At 37.7% G+C, this 13915-nt stretch overlaps 1 protein-coding gene across 6 annotated transcripts; it reads right to left on the bottom strand.

Moving 5' to 3' along the window:
* kcna3a (potassium voltage-gated channel, shaker-related subfamily, member 3a) lies at window positions 1–11328 on the bottom strand. 6 transcript variants are annotated; one of them, XM_051897578.1, is made up of 4 exons: window positions 9546–11328; window positions 4904–5021; window positions 980–1097; window positions 1–420 (listed from the first exon to the last, which is right to left on the bottom strand). In XM_051897578.1, the coding sequence occupies exon 1, from the start codon at window positions 11148–11150 to the stop codon at window positions 9603–9605; it is 1548 nt and encodes a 515-aa protein (XP_051753538.1). In that variant the 5' UTR covers window positions 11151–11328; the 3' UTR covers window positions 1–420; window positions 980–1097; window positions 4904–5021; window positions 9546–9602. The 6 variants fall into 6 exon arrangements, with proteins under 6 accessions (XP_051753538.1, XP_051753535.1, XP_051753536.1 ...); XM_051897575.1 differs by having other exon boundaries at window positions 6760–11327; XM_051897576.1 differs by having other exon boundaries at window positions 8331–11327.
* Between the last annotated feature and the right edge of the window lie 2587 nt (window positions 11329–13915).

The raw sequence follows: 13915 nt of genomic DNA, 5'->3' as shown, positions 1-13915 counted from the left end.
TCAAAGAGCAAGAAAGATTTAGTTTTCACACAGTTCTCACATCTGGCACAACAACAGCTAAACTGTAAATACATGATGGACACCATAAAACAGCTTGATTAATATCTGCCAGATAGCAGAGGGCAGTAGATTCATAGATGATCAGCTCATGTCCAACAGTTCAACAGTTCAGTTCACTTCATATTGCTTTCTTCTTATTAAATGTGAACCTGCAGAATTTACCCCAGAAAAGGCCACTTCTAGAGTGTTGCGGCTCACTGTGATTTAGCCAGACGTAAATGGGAAGTGGCAGTAGAGATATGCGGGCATCTTCTGTGTTGTTTGAAGGTGAGTTCAGTTCTGTTTTGGTAGCAGAAAGGTTAACGGCCTCCGTTTCTATTGGTCATCGGTCCTAGGCACTGCGTGGATCTCCCCCGAAGCCTGCAGAAACAACACGCAACGCATTACACACACAAACACATTACGCTGCTGGAATGTGACAGATGAAATGAGGCAGTTTATTCACACGCTCAAGTGAGAGGGAAACACATCTTTCAGGCTGAAAGACTTTTATATTAAACCGCCTACTTGAGCACAGATCTGCATTATAATGTCTCTCTGTCATGATTCTCTCCCTTTCAGTCGACCTCTGTCTCTGGCTAATTAATGAACTGAAGCAGATGCGGCACCTCCGGTGACAATGATAGAACAGTTATATCACTCAAGAGCAAATGCGAGATGACTAGAGGAGATTATTAACACATTCTGAGCGTGAACACATGCACCAAAATGAATACAGCGGCAAATTACTCCAGTAACCCAACAACGCCAAAAGCTTTAAGAATCAAAGCAGAATTACAAGTATAAATGAGAAGAATGTGCTCTATTAAAGGGAACCTGCAGGGTTAAGTAAACAAAAACTTTAGTGTACTCATAATTATCTGTCAAAGGGTATCAATTAATATTTGTTTTCATATTATAACAGGAAAAATGACTTCACCTGAAGGGCGTAATTTGTGCTGGAATAGGTTGGATATGGATCCAGCACCTCCGCAATTTGATTTTTTGAATCCCTCTGAAAGGCATTTATTCTATGGCCTGTGCATGATTCACGAAAGCTATAAATAACAATGTTTGTTGTTAATAGCTTGCAATATTGTCATTTTAAAAAAAAGTAAAACAAAAAGTAGTGATGAGTTTTGTTAATTACAGCAGGCACGGTTTGACGCACCGCGACTCGCCACTGGAGGGTGTGTAGTCTTTCTTGCCAGCAAAATAAACTTATTTACACATTCATTTACTCTAATGCAAGATATTGAAACCATCTGTATGTGCGTCGCAACATGCAGTAAATAGATCAATTTATTAATGTAGTACACTTCCATTCAAAAATTTAGGGTCGGTAAGATTTTTTAAAATGTTTTTGAAAGAAGTCTCTTATGCTCACCAAGGCTGCATTTATTCGAACAAAAATACAGTAAAAACAAACAAACATAGTATTGTAAAATATTATTACAATTTAATTTAATTTAATTTATTTTTGGAGATGGCAAAGCTGAATTTTCAGCATCATGACTCCAGTCTTCATTGTCACATGATCCTTCAGAAATCATTTTAATATGCTGATTTGATGCTCAAGAAACATTTCTTACTATTATCAATGTTGAAAACAGTTGTGCAATTGTGATGAATAGAAAAGAACAGCATTTATTTGAAATACAAATCTTTTGTAATATTAGAAATGTCTTTACTGCCACTTTTGATCAATTTAATAAATTTCTTCTGAATAAAAGTATAATTTTTTTACTGAACCCAAACTTTTGAACGGTAGTGTATATCATATAAATACTGTATGTGTTCTGCTTGAATAAAAAGAAGATATGAGACTGACATCCTCTATAGTTTTGACATATCCACATAGTTTTTTTTATAATGCCAGTCATAATTGTTTTTTTTTTTTATTCATAGAATTGTAGAGAGGAGCCAGTAAATCTGGAATGGAATCTGGAAAGGACTCAAACTTGCATTGGAGTCTGGTTCGTATAACATGGGGAAAGCCTTCATTATAGCATCATCTGAGATGTGCTTCATTTCTGTGACCGTATATTAATCTAATGTGAAATCAAATTAAGGTTGGAAAGAAGTGGAGTTTTGTTTGTTTGTTTTTGCTCTGCAGGGCAAAGGGCAATTCATCTGCAAATCAATACCATGCATAGTACATTCCATTCACCACAAAACAATCTCATGCCAAATAATACATTTGTTGTCTTCCAGAACAAAAACGCCAATATAACAGCATCCAGACAGACAAAAATAAAGCAATCAAATGCCCTATATATTTAAAATCAGTTGGCATGTGCTATATTAGTACAGTGATATTAATACTTTTATTCAGTAAGGATGCATTAAATTGATCAAAAGCAACAGTAAAGACATTTAAAACGTTATAAAAGATTTATATTTCAAATAAATGCTGTTCTTTTGAACTGTCTATTCAACAAACAAACAGCAAAAAACAATTTTAACATTGTTAATGATAATCAGAAATGTTTCTTGAGCAGCAAATCAGCATATTATAATGATTTCTGAAGGATCATGTGACACTGAAGACTGGAGTAATGATGCTGAAAATTCAGCTTTGCATCATAGGAATAGAATACATTTTTGATAATATTCACAATATTACAGTTTTTACTGTATTTTTGATATATAAAAAAGAGACTTCTTTCAAAAACATGAAAAAATCTGGCTCGAATCCCAGAGTACTCCCGCCCCACCCGTCCCTGGCTGGGATAGGAACAATCGAGAGAAAAAAGTTGGGGTGGTGGAGGGATGCTGAAAAACTGTTGTAGGACGGAGGTAAGTCGACTATATATATAGGCCTCCTCTCGTGCTGATTGGGTAGGTCAAGGTCAGGTTTTTTTATATAGCATCTTAAAAGCAACCTGAATGCTGACTAAAGTGCTGCACAACTGACATAAAATAACCCTACGATAGAAACCATTATTGAGAAATATAAAATTTAAAATAATTTTAAATACAAATGTTACAAAATTTTCATTTTTGGGTGAACCATTCCTTTAAGAGAGTGATTTAAATGTATATATAGTCTGGGATGATCTAATGAAGCGAGGTAAGGTGCTCCAAAACTTTGGAGCCCGAACTGAAAAAGCCCTACCACCTTCGGTTTTTAATCAAGATTTTGGAACAGTGAGTAGCAGCTGAGAGGAGGATCTGAGCATTCTCTGGGAAAAATAGGGATAAAGAAGATCTGAGATGCAAGTAGGAGCAAGACCATGCAGTGCTTTAAATACAAATACTAAAATCTTAAAATCAACTCTGTTTTGAACAGGTAACCAATGAAGTGATGCTAACACAGACATGATATTCTCCCTCTTTTTTGTCCCAGTCAAAAAGCGAGCTGCAGCGTTCTCTACTAGTTGAGAATGCCGAGTGAGGACTGTTTAAAGAGATAGTTCACCCAAAAATGAAAATTCTGTAATCAATTACTAACCCTCTTGTTGTTCCAAACCCGTAAGACTTTCATTCATCTTCAGATACAAAAGAAGATATTTTTTTAATAAAATCTTAGAGATTTCTGTCCCTCCGTTGACAGCTATGCAACTATCACTTTGAGGCTTCAAAAAGTTCATAAAGAGATCATAAAACTAATCCATATGAACTGAGCGGTTTAGTCTAAATTTTCTGAAGAGACACGTTCGCTTTATATGATGAACAGATTAAATTTAGCCTTTTATTCACATATAAACATTCATAAACTCAAACATTAGTAGTGGTAAACAGAAGCTCAAGCATGATTTCTTGACGTGTGAGAACCAATGAGATTCATTCTCATGTGTTACGCAGCACGATTGAGTTTCCACAAGAACCAATGAGGTTTGTTCTCGCACGTCAAGCAGATTTGGTTGAGCTTCTGTTTATGTTCGCTGATCAATGTTTATATGTTAACAAAAGCCTAAATTCAATTTATTCCTCATATAAAGTGATCGTGTCTCTTCAGAGAATTTGGACTAAACCACTCAATTCATATGGATTAGTTTTACGATCTCTTAATAAACTTTTTGAAGAGTCAAAGTGGTAGTTGCATAGCTGTCTTACATAGTCTTACAGGTTTGGAATTTCATTTCATTTCATTTATTATACAGGAAAGGTTAAAAAGTAACATTAAGGTACAATTTAAACGGGCCTGACTCAGTTTAAAAACTGGTTTCCAGCAGGTTCCTGTTCTGCAGAACATAAGACATAAAACACAATTTACAACACAAGGTCACAAAACATTAGCACAGGCTAAACAAATGCAAACAACTAAAAACAAAAATACAAACGATGCAAACAGAAGTAGGGCAATAAATAAACATGAGATGACATGAGAGTGAGTAAATGATGACAGAATTTTTAATTTTTGGGTGAACTATCCCTTTAATTCCAGCATAAATTAATCTAGTCTCCAAATCATTAAAAGTAAGAACATTTTTAAGCTTGCGAAGCCCCTTAAGCTGCAGAAAACTACCCCTGACTACGGAATTTATTTGTTTTTCAAATTTTAAGTCAGGATCGAAAATAACCCCCAGATGTTTGACTTTATCACGAATGTTTTCTTGAAGCTGACCCAGGGAAGGACTTAAATTATCTAAGAAGCGTTGGGGGGCCAAACAAAATAACTTTTTTGGTTTAGCTGGAGGTCATTTTCATCTATCCAACCTTTAATGTCCTTTAAACACGCTAACAAGGAGGACACTGTATCTGTACCTGATTTTAGAGTAAAGTAGAGCTCTGTATCATCTGCATAAATATGGTACAAAACCTAGATTATCTGAACAAGCTCCTCCCGAACTTTGTTAATAAATCACCCCAATAATATTGGTCAGCAAAATATACCCAGAAAAAAAGCAAAGCACTTTACCTTCTGAATCCTGTTGCCTTCGTTGTTTTGGAGTACGTCACAAGAGTATTTCACTTTGTCTTATTAGCCTAATATCCATCATCAGCAAATTCCAGTGGACAGACTTCCATGTTGTTTTCTTGAAAAACAAAAACATAAGAAGGAAGTTAACTTTATCGAAGAAGGATTAAACATCAGCACCTTTTAAGAAAGCGTTAATGGATTGTGAGTCTTATGCAGATGCCAACCTGAGTTTTGAGAGGTGTCATGCAAGCCATAACACCTCAGACGGCAAGCTCTCTGTGTTAACACCTCGAGTATAACAGCTAGCAAATGTGAGAGTCAGAGCAGGCACCAAACTAACACACATACTCTATAATAAGAAATCATCAGACGAGCCCTTTCTAGTCACAAGGATGCTTGAACGTTTCGGAGAGGCGGAGGACTGAGTATGGAGAGAACATCAAATCGGTCATTTTGTTCACATGCATTAAGACAGATAAAACCTTTGGTGAGGAAAACAAACAAAAAAAGTTGCCTCCAAATATGCCACATATTTAATTTCATGGTAAATTCTTGTGTTTTTAATTTATGTCCATTGTCTAGATGGCAAAGTTAAAGTGTTTTCAAAGGTTTGCACAGGAATGCTTTGTCAACAGAGCAGTTGCATCGACATGTCACTTGATGGCAGCACTGAGTCACCCAGTGCTTATTTTGATTCAAACCAGTCAAATCTGTGGTGAACGTGATTTCACCAAGTACAACATGTTCCTTGATCAACAACTTTGTCAATCCTGGAACAACATTCCAATCAACCAATCAGATTTGAGGGACAAGTTTACAGTTTATGTCAAATTTAGCTTTACAACTAGGGTTAGATGCTTGAACATCAGTGTTATTCAACTATCATTTCCCTCTGATTTTAGGGATAAATTATGGGTAGGGTTAGGATTAGGACTTAATTTTCAGACAAGAATGTTGTTCCAGGATCAACAAAACATGTTGACCCAGGAACATGTCTTAAAATCATGGTGACCAAAATGATGAAAGTGTAAAAGTAATTAGATTAAAAGAGGCTCAAGAAAAATTAATTGAGCAATAGTAGATTTGTAGATTAAAATAAGTACTTTTTTTCTTTATGAATGAATTCAAAAACAGTCATGCTTGTCTTCTGTGTCTTCTATAATTCTAGGTAGTGTGAAATGACAACTAGGGTGGAAAGCAAAGATGATTGTGACGGAAGCGCACAGGTCTACAGGTTGAGAAAGATTCTCTCTGACTGAGTGCTTGGAACGTGTCTGGCGGACTGCCGTGCGTCCTCTAACACCCGTCAACGGGAGTGTCAGCGTGAAACCTCCGGTAATCAGCTCACGCTGCACCTTGCGTCCTGTTTTCTCCACAGGAGAACGAAATAGGGAACGCCTGAGTGAGCCCATAACCTTACAGAATCACGCTTTGACAGCTACAAAGGAAAAGCACCCCAGCCACAGGCGATAATAACAATCCACCACAACCTACTTTGCAATTTTCATGCACAACATTTCGTGTTTTTCATCTATCTGTCGGTCCGTCTTGCTAATATCAATCGTTTTCCACATGCAACACATTCAGTCATTTGTTAAAGATTAAAAAATGGAAATATGTGGGAGTGCATCAGCTCTCGATGGTTTGCAAACCCAAGGTTATGCAAATAATTTGATTTACATCATTGTATAAGGCTGCAAAATGTTGAAGAGATAAATCCATTAAAGGATTCAGAGAGATCCTTTTCTGATCACAATTCTTGCGCTCTATTTTGCCAGTCAGGCTTTGTGAACCATCTGGAGCGTTGCTCTGACAACGGGGGAGGATGTCATGGTAACATTAACGGGGGTTACCCAGGAAACTGTAGTCGCCATGGAGACTGCATCACAAGGCGGACTCAAGGCGTGATCTCTCAGTCTTTCAGTCAGTCTCTGATCTCGTAGTCTCCCATCCCATGCCACTGAGGCGATGAGTCCAGCAGCTTTTTCTTTCCCCTAACATCCAAGCCACCTTTTCAGCTGCTTCTTTTTTTCATAATTCAAAACCACTGTGACGTCTCACTTTGAGGGAAATCGTGAACGTACTATTTTTAGGCTAGACGTGATTTGAGTTTTACATAATCTGGAGATGACTACATCTTTGCACACACCGAATAACTTGATTACAAAATAAAGATCTATTTTCTTTCATTCAGTATTAACCAATTTCATTTGGTACAGGCAAGTCAAATTCAATAGACACACATCTTTGATTACATTATTAACAAAACGTATTGTTTTTTTCACATTCATTGCGTTTAAATGGAGTCTGCACTGAAATGTATGGGTGATTCTTCAATTAGGGGCACTTAATGAAAATCGTAATCTATGCTATTTATCGTGGAATAAAGACCAGATGGCTTTGATAACTTGAGAAAAAAGTTTGTCAGTTATGAGCCAATTAACCTAATTAAAAATGTATAATAAATGGATTGTTTCAGAATTAAAATAATGTTTACACCTAATATAAATCTACTCTAAGGTCATGATTTCTTCTTAACTCTTAAAATTATTGATATTCTTTCACATATCATCCTAACCAAGTAGAAATATTTTCTCGGAAAAAACAAAAAATTAGTTAATTTTTAAAAATTATTCTGTAATTATAGTACTATTGAGGACAACAATTCTTTGTTATAAAAAAATCTACTTGTACAAAAATAGCAAATTAATTAAAAATATGGTTTTGAAAAAAAAAATGGTTTGAACATTTTATATGTTTATGGTAGAAGAGAAGTTAAAAAGTCAAGGTAGGAGACAATTTTGGCAAATTAAATGAGGAAAAAGCAATAGAGTGCAACAGTGCCCGTTCCCTTTTTCAGCGGCGCTGGTTTTGGAAGTATTTTTCCGTTCATTTTTCCCATAGGGATTTAAAAAAAAAAAAAAAAGCCCTTGTTAAAGCGTTATAAGCCATGAACCAAGCCAATCAGCTACGAGGTGACTCATAACACTACAAACTTTAATTTCAAGCAAAAAATGTTTTTGAAAATCAAGTTATCATTACAAGTTATCATTCAAAATCAATTTCCCCATGAAGAAAATGAATGCAGTTTTTACCTCCAGAATGCAACTGTTGCACTCTATTAAAGAGACACATTAAAATCTATTTTAATCTAAACTTTGAAACAAGGATAGGATTTTTGGTTTGTTGTTTTTTTTTATAAAAGCATTTTTCTGTAAAATCATCTTAAGTGACAGAAAAGTTCCCCTAATTGAATCACCCATATATATATTCAACAAAATACATGTGATCAACACAGCATTATCTTCAGTTTGTTCACAATAACAGCGACACATATTCAGTTGTTTCACTTTGCAATAGATATTGCAAATACTAATGTATTATGATGATTATATGTTAACACTGATAACAAACGCAGACTTACGAGCACAATATTTGCAGTGTGAGCGGTGCTTCTTTTTAGTCCCTGACCTGAACCTTATCCTTTGTGCTGTAGACAAATGCAACACGTGAATCGGAGTTTGGCACCTTTCTACCAAAAAAGCGCCTTCAGTGTAATATGCTGGCTTGTCCATAACATGTAGGGTACAACGGATCTAAAGGCCCTCAGGGGTAAAAAGCCCTGTGATTTATTTGCTCCCAAAGCTCTGAATAGCAACAAAAACTACCACAGTACTTTCCTAAACACCTGTTTGTCTCTATGCACTGCTAAATTGTCCTGATTCATGAGGTGTGCAATGGGAAAAAAGACTTTTTTCTTTCAGATTTATGTAGCTAATAGAAATCTTTGGAATTATTACATATATCTCGAGGTAAAAGTCTTATAGATTTATGATTTTAAGTTTTGATGAAGGTGATTTAATTTTTTTTCATTTTTCAGTATCTGTTGAATAAGTGTAACCTAACCAAAAACTCTGTTACAGAAGGTTGGTAAAGGATGATGATGGAGACTACCTGTAGTCCAACTAACTGTGTTCTGTAATTGGGAGGGAATAGTTTTTGGGAGGGAATATGACGGTGCTAAAAATAGCTACATGGTTCGCTGAAGTGGTATTTTTACTTAAATGTTACACTAAAATAGTGCTGTCAAATCAATTAATCGCGAAACATAAAGGTTTGTAAATATATATGTATATATATTTACAAACTTTTATGTTAGATGTGATCTAACAAAAGTTTGTAAATATATAATGTATGCATATATTTATATATATTTACAAACTTTTATGTTAGATGCGATTAATCACAATTAATTGATTTGACAGCACTATTTTAGAGTAACATTTAAGCAGTGCTGTCAAATCGATTAATCGCATCTAACATAAAATGAATTGTTACTTTTGTAAATATATATGTATATATGTATATATATTTACAAACTTTTATGTTAGATGCGATTAATCGCGATTAATCGATTAAAAGCACTACTCTAAAAAATATCTTGCTATATCAAAAATATTTGCATATGGTGACAAATTCTTCCCTTGCCTTTTAAATCAAAACTTACTACTTCTTGCATTTACTTTATACAAATAAGTTTTCTCCAATATTCAGTAAAAAAAATTCTGTGACATACATACATTTTCCCTTTAAAGGGGGGCTTTTAGCCCCGTTGTACCCTAATAACGCGCCACCTTACATTTGCAGTGGTGCCATCATGATGATTGTTGTAAGACCGTCTGGCACTGCACATGATTTACACGTCTGTGAAAATCTTTTTAATATTCACACAGTTTTGATTGTTCTGGTTGGAGTAGTTTGGCTGTTTGAAAGCACTATTTATTCCTTCCTCTATCACCATATATTCCGATTTACTGAGGGAGGATGTGCTCTGTGTCCGTTTCAGATCTTCTGTGGAGTTGAGATGCTGACAGCTGCCAACGTGGAGGTATTGTGCGTGCTCTTCCCCATCGGTTTCCCGGTGATAGAAGTAATTGAAATTGGACACAATGACAGGTACGGGCAGCGCAATGGTCAATACACCAGCGATGGCGCACAAAGAACCCACAATTTTGCCTCCTATGGTTACTGGATGCATGTCTCCATAGCCAACAGTGGTCATGGTAACCACAGCCCACCAAAAAGCATCAGGGATGCTGCTGAAACTCGAGCTTGGGTCATCTGCCTCCGCGAAGTAGACTGCGCTGGAAAACAAGATGACTCCAATGAAAAGGAAGAAGATGAGGAGTCCCAGCTCCCTCATGCTGGCTTTTAGGGTCTGGCCGAGAATCTGGAGGCCTTTGGAGTGTCGCGAGAGCTTGAAGATGCGAAAGACCCTCACCAGACGGATCACACGGAGGATGGCGAGCGACATGGCTTGCTGGCCGTTGCCTTGCCTCTCGGCCAGCTCCGTCCCCAGAGTGATAAAGTAAGGAATAATAGCCACAATATCAATAATATTCATGATGTTTTTGGAAAAAGTAGCCTTGCTGGGGCACGCGAAGAATCGCACGAGCAGTTCGAAAGAGAACCAGATGATGCAAAGGGTCTCAATCACAAAGAAAGGGTCTGTGAAAGTGCTGGACACAAAAGGGCCAGTGCCATTTACAATAGGTGAGACAGTAGTTGGGTCCTTGTCGTCCCTGAACTCGGGCAGGGTCTCCAAACAGAAAATAACAATGGAAATCAAAATGACCAAAACAGACACAATAGCAATGCCCCTCGCAGGACCAGAGCTCTCTGGGTACTCAAACAAAAGCCAAACCTGTCTTTGAAATTCGTGGTCTGGCAACGGTCGCTCTTCTTCTTTGATAAATCCCTCGTCCTCGCGAAATTTCTCCATGGCTTCCTCGCCAAGTTGATAAAAGCGAATTTCCTCCGAAAATATGTCAATGGGAACATTCACGGGTCTCCGAATACGCCCCCCTGATTGATAGTAGTACAGGATGGCATCGAAGCTCGGTCGGTTCCTGTCAAAGAAATACTCGTTTCTGAGCGGGTCAAAGTAGCGCATTCTCTTTTTCGGGTCCCCGAGCAACGTGTCCGGGAACTGGTTGAAAGTTTTCAGCTGGGTCTCGAAGCGCAGTCCCGAGATGTTGATGACCACTCGCTCGCAGCACTCGTGGTCCGGCTCGTATCGATCCAGCGACAGGTGACTGGGCAGCGCCGCGGTTTCCTCCAGCATATTATCGCACGCGACCACTGTCATGATGTCCTTCTCCGTCTCCGCGTACCCGTGGTTGTCGGCGTTGTTCCCTCTATGGCTGGCTGAGGGCGAGTCAATAAGGTTGTAGTGGTCATCCATACAGGTGAGGAGACGGAGCGGCAGAGGGCGACCCGCCTCCCCTACCTAACATCGGGTGAATTGACGGTTTCTCTGTCGTGCGCTCTCTTTTGCTTCTTAACACACTGTCGCCGCCCCACGGAGCTTTATAAACACATGTCTACTCCCGCCCACGGCAAACATATGCCTGACACATTTCCACCACTCGCCCAATCGGAGCAAAACAAAAAAGATCATCGATTCTCCGCGCGCGCGCCACTGTGTTTTGCCTTGCGCGCACGACGGAAATCATTCACATAAAGTATACAAAACACGACTCAAGATTAAATGATTGACACAATAGCAAAGACGTGCTCTCTCACACAGTGTGCGAATTATACAAAGACTTTTTAAAACAATATGTCTGTTATTTTTCTGTTCTGAGGTTCTTTTAGTGCAACCAAAACCTTACACCTCTACGACAGGCAACTAACAGTCACATATCTTAAAAACGCTTTACAAAACACTAACGTTTTTTGGGCGATTAGCATATATAGTGGTAGGTAGCCTACGTTTGCTTCTAAACTTAAAGCATACTGTTGCTACGGTTACGTCCTCAGGCGAACGCGACTAGTTTATTTAGTTCGATATGATAGTTTTTAATCTTCATATAAGACTGCAGACCGACAAAACTCTCATTATCACTTGCAAATGACAAATACAATATGTAAAGTCTTGATACTCATTGTCTCTCAAAAATCTCAGCAGAACATTAATGACAGAAAGTGATTTAAAAACAGATACCGTCTTCATAAAATTCTCATAGTGCAACAATTTCACGTACGTTGTCACGATAAAATGCCATTATGTGTTGTTTACAAAAGGAAGAGCGTGTTAAAATGATGTCAAATGATGTCATAATACTTGTTTTGTCGTTTTTTGCAAAAATAGCTTAGCGTAAACAATTACTTCCCGTTTATATACATTATGATGGTTATTAACTCATGAATTATTGTCTTGTGGCTGAGAAAAGCGTTGATTGGCTGAACGTTCCTATGAAGACAACGGAGCTCTCCATGGTACTGAAGATGTGCGCGCGCTTCAGCGAGCACGAGAGGGTGGAAAACATGTAGACTGACCTGTATCTGCTGAAGGGAATCACATCTTCGCAATTAGACCTTTATACCGCGATGTTTTGGCAAATTATGAAGGCAATCAGAGTCTGGTGATTTTTATTATTAGGCTATTATCATTAACTATTAAATCAGACACAAACACACACAAACAAACAATATTTAAGTACAGTATGAATATTACAGTGTAAATATAAACAAAGTGTAAACTTTCTCAGCTAAGCCTCTTTATTTCTGCTTATATGCTTCTTTATAGTGTTCAGTAGAACAACATTCACCACTGCAAAATCAATAAAAGCACATTTATACGGAAAAATCTTTTTGCAAGGACACATATAAATCCATCAAACAGTACTAAATTAGCTTTTTTTCCCCCCACCAGATAAGAGAAGAATGATGCTGTGAGCCTTGATGTGTCCCTTGCACTCAATCTTATCTTCAATAAATGAGAGGTTTGACACACAGGGAGGAGAGGGTGAGTACAAATACTCTCTTCATATTCACCCTTCACCATCGTCATCACAAAGCTGTTAAGATGGCAGCTCTCTCCTACACCAACAGCTTCCCAATCTCGTCCTCTCTCTTTATCTCATTCAAGTACGTACTGGTCCTCAACTCAAGAGGGAACTTGTGTCCGTAATTATCTTTATGTATGTGCGTCCTCATTCCTGAGCTCATGTTAAGCAATCCCCATTTCTGATAATGGAATCCGTTCTGTAGCTGGTGTCTGTCATGATTGCACAAGCAGGGATTGGCTAGCCATAGATTAAACAGGTTATTTGCACAGCATGAGCCATCAGGAGAGCACAGGGGTGATTCATCTTTGTAAAAGAAGAGCTCAGAGTAATTAAATATTCATGAGCATTTTTGGTCATGCCCTTTGTATGAGCCTGCAAATAGTAATGCATTATTAATCGGAATGTAAATTAAGTGAATCTATTCTTTAAATGACTGGCCGGATGGCTTTAGAGATGAATTCTTGCGCACTAAGTGCAGCAGAAAATACGACAGACCATGACTGTGAGGGAAATAAAATACAGATTAAGTACTTTGAGACAATGTGTCTAGACTGTCCAGCAAATATTAGCTTGGTGAAATGTAAGGCCTCTGTGCCACTAATTTGCTACTCGCTGAGCAAAAGCAGAAATCGATGGGGGTTTGGGGTCACTGATCAGGAAGCTACCGCCAGTGAACGCGTAAGCTGGAGATCATTACATGTTCACATTGGTCAAGGTCAGTGCAGGATAGGAGAAATATTTCCTGAGCTGCCAGCAGTCAGGCCTAATAACATAAGAACGGCAAATGAGCTGTGTGGATATCTGTTGAATGTCTGTTTTTATACTGCATTACGGCTGTGCTCCTCAGAGGATGGTCAGTTATCATCTACATCTCTTAAAAATAAAGGTTCCAAAATTGGTTTTCGCAGCAGTGCCATAGAAGAACCATTTTTGGTTCCCCAAATTAACCTTTCGGTGAGCAGTTCTTAAAAGAACCTTTTTTTCGTATACTGTAAAGAACATTTTAATAATCTAACTTTTTTGCAGTGGATGTTTAAGGTTCTTGATGGAACCATCAGTGCTAATAAAGAACCTTTTAAAGAGAGAATAGGATACTATGGGATCCTTGATTATGATTTCACTTTTTTAACTTTAGTTAGTGTGTAATGTTGCTTTT

This window comes from Ctenopharyngodon idella, chromosome 6 (genome assembly GCF_019924925.1).
Source record: "Ctenopharyngodon idella isolate HZGC_01 chromosome 6, HZGC01, whole genome shotgun sequence".
In the NCBI taxonomy this organism is placed as follows: domain Eukaryota; kingdom Metazoa; phylum Chordata; class Actinopteri; order Cypriniformes; family Xenocyprididae; genus Ctenopharyngodon; species Ctenopharyngodon idella.
Note: the sequence above shows the minus strand (reverse complement) of the source record. Positions and strands in the feature narration are given on the sequence as shown.

Bases quoted from the DNA above. Each gene is read 5' to 3' on its own strand.
- kcna3a (XM_051897578.1), bottom strand. From the start codon at position 11,150: ATGGATGACCACTACAACCTTATTGACTCGCCCTCAGCCAGCCATAGA.